This window comes from Homarus americanus, unplaced genomic scaffold (assembly GCF_018991925.1).
Source record: "Homarus americanus isolate GMGI-L3 unplaced genomic scaffold, GMGI_Hamer_2.0 scaffold55640, whole genome shotgun sequence".
In the NCBI taxonomy this organism is placed as follows: Eukaryota; Metazoa; Arthropoda; class Malacostraca; order Decapoda; family Nephropidae; genus Homarus; species Homarus americanus.
Genome location: NW_024713650.1, coordinates 3,544,397 through 3,546,582, shown reverse-complemented (window position 1 = coordinate 3,546,582; position 2,186 = coordinate 3,544,397). Strand labels below are relative to the sequence as shown.

The following is a 2,186-nucleotide window of genomic DNA, read 5'->3' as shown; positions in this document are numbered from 1 at the left end:
ATCTTCCCCGGTGCATGTCCAGTACTTGCCAACAGTGCGTAACAGAGACGTGACCGATCGCCCAAGCGGCTAACGAGCCGATCAGTAGTGAAGAGGATAAAAGTAAAAATTAAGTAAAAGTATAGGACATTGTTTGTTTAGAATACAGGCACTTGTCCCGCTATTCTCAGTTTTTCTTGTTTAAGATCTTTGTCAATTATTCCTGATTTTTCTTTGGATAAAATTAGTGTACATATCTTCTTGTATGACAAATGTTCTACTGCACAGTAGGTGCAAACTGGATAAAAACAGTAAACTGTATATATATGCAAACATATTTATTTGAGTTTGTACAGTAGTAACATAGCCCTTATGAAAAATTAGCACATAATGGAACAATTTCATAATGTCAGTAAAAAGATAAATTGTTAACTGTTGGAAATGAAAAAAATAAATAAATAAATACAGTTTGTACTTTACTGAGGAATATTCTATGATATTGTACATGATAAAGGACTCCATATTTTTTATTCAACTTACTAATGTGAAATAAGTAAATAGTAAATAAAATAGCAAACAAATTATATATGTTTATTTAGACATTTCAATTTTTCATCCAAAGGAATAAGTTCCTTCCTTTGCTTTTCTTCCTGAAAAAGTAACTTCGTCCTGTGATTTTCTTCTTGTAAAAGTAACTCCTTCTTTAGTTTTTCTTCTTCTAATTTAGCACATCTGATTTTCAAATCATAATATTTTTGAGATAATTTTTCTATTCTAATCTTATGATGTAGCAGTTGTACATCTAGCTCACAAGACTTCTCAACATTCCTTGCTGCCACTTTCTTGGGAGTCTGATACTGGTGTCTGTAAGTTTCATGCCTGTTATTACACCCTGAGTAAGGTCTTGATACCCCATTTTCAGGGCTGAGACTTGAATGTGGCCTGGAGTTATATAAGTTGGATGAAGTCTCTTCTCTGCTATTCAATATTTCCCCCATGTCATCCTCGACTGTTTCACAATTCTGTGTGATCACAGCATCATCTTGAATTGTCCCAAGGATTACCTCTGCTTGAGCTGCAACACATTTTACAATATTTTATTAATTAAGCAAAAAAAATCAGTATTTCCTTGACGTTTGTTATTAAGAGTAAAATTTGAATACGACTTTTGTATGGTAGCTTATGAAGGATGGATCATTAAATTAACTATGCCATGTGACTGACTAGAAAAGGGCTTGTCATCGCGATCGATGAGTTGGCCACCCCTGGCCAAGGTGATATCTATATTTGACAAGATAAATTTATTTGATAAAGTAATTTCAACTGGATAAATATAGCATTCAGTATACAGTATACACTTGTCAGGAGATCCCAGTGTAAGTAATTCCATACAAAAGAGGATAAGTCAATTTTGCCCTTATTTGTGGCTGTGCAAACATTTTTATTGTACATCTATGATAACATGGGATGAAAAATGATAACATACCAAGTGGCAGCGGTTCATCGTTCCCAATGTCAGTGTCTATTGGCTGGTACATCTTTGGTGGCAAAACTGCCGGAGTGTCCTCTACTGCCTGACTGGCTGGAGGACCACCACCAGTTTTCACATGAGATCGTCTTTCACTGTAATACACAAATAACATCTTTAACGTCAAAGTTAGAATAACTAAATATTACTAAGGAAAACAATGGAGATAATGAAGGCTAATTACCCAATATATTTATTTTACTGATGCCAATATACAGTAGTATTTAATTGTTTATAAATATTGGTGGTATTAACAGTGTTAGTTTTCACTTTTGTATGCTAGTAATCCCCATAAGGTGTTGTAATAGTTGCAAGTAATGATGAATCATCAAAAGTAAAAAAAAAAAAAAAAAATGTCTTTACATGATCACATGGGATTCATGTCCACAATGTATTCACATACAGTACTGTATCTGAACAGGAATACAGTATTCCAGAAATCAATACAGTCAACCCTCACTTTATGCGGTCTCACACTCCGCGTTTCCACGTTTACACGGTGCCCTGCCAGAACCCAGGATGCTCACATTCCGTGGTGGGTGTACCCCTTTACACGGGTGAAGTATAATTTTTTATTTAGCTCATAAAATTCATACAAATTATCCGGCCAGAATATAATTTACATTGCTGGAATTCTTACAATTTGATGATCATTTTGAATATAAACATCATAGATTTT

At 34.2% G+C, this 2,186-nt stretch overlaps 1 protein-coding gene across 1 annotated transcript; it reads right to left on the bottom strand.

Moving 5' to 3' along the window:
• Positions 1-351: 351 nt before the first annotated feature.
• Positions 352-1,944, bottom strand: LOC121873699. Its single transcript, XM_042377404.1, has 2 exons — positions 1,466-1,944; positions 352-1,054 (listed from the first exon to the last, which is right to left on the bottom strand). Exons 1-2 carry the CDS (start codon positions 1,620-1,622, stop codon positions 561-563), a joined length of 651 nt encoding a protein of 216 aa, XP_042233338.1. The 5' UTR covers positions 1,623-1,944; the 3' UTR covers positions 352-560.
• Positions 1,945-2,186: the final 242 nt, after the last annotated feature.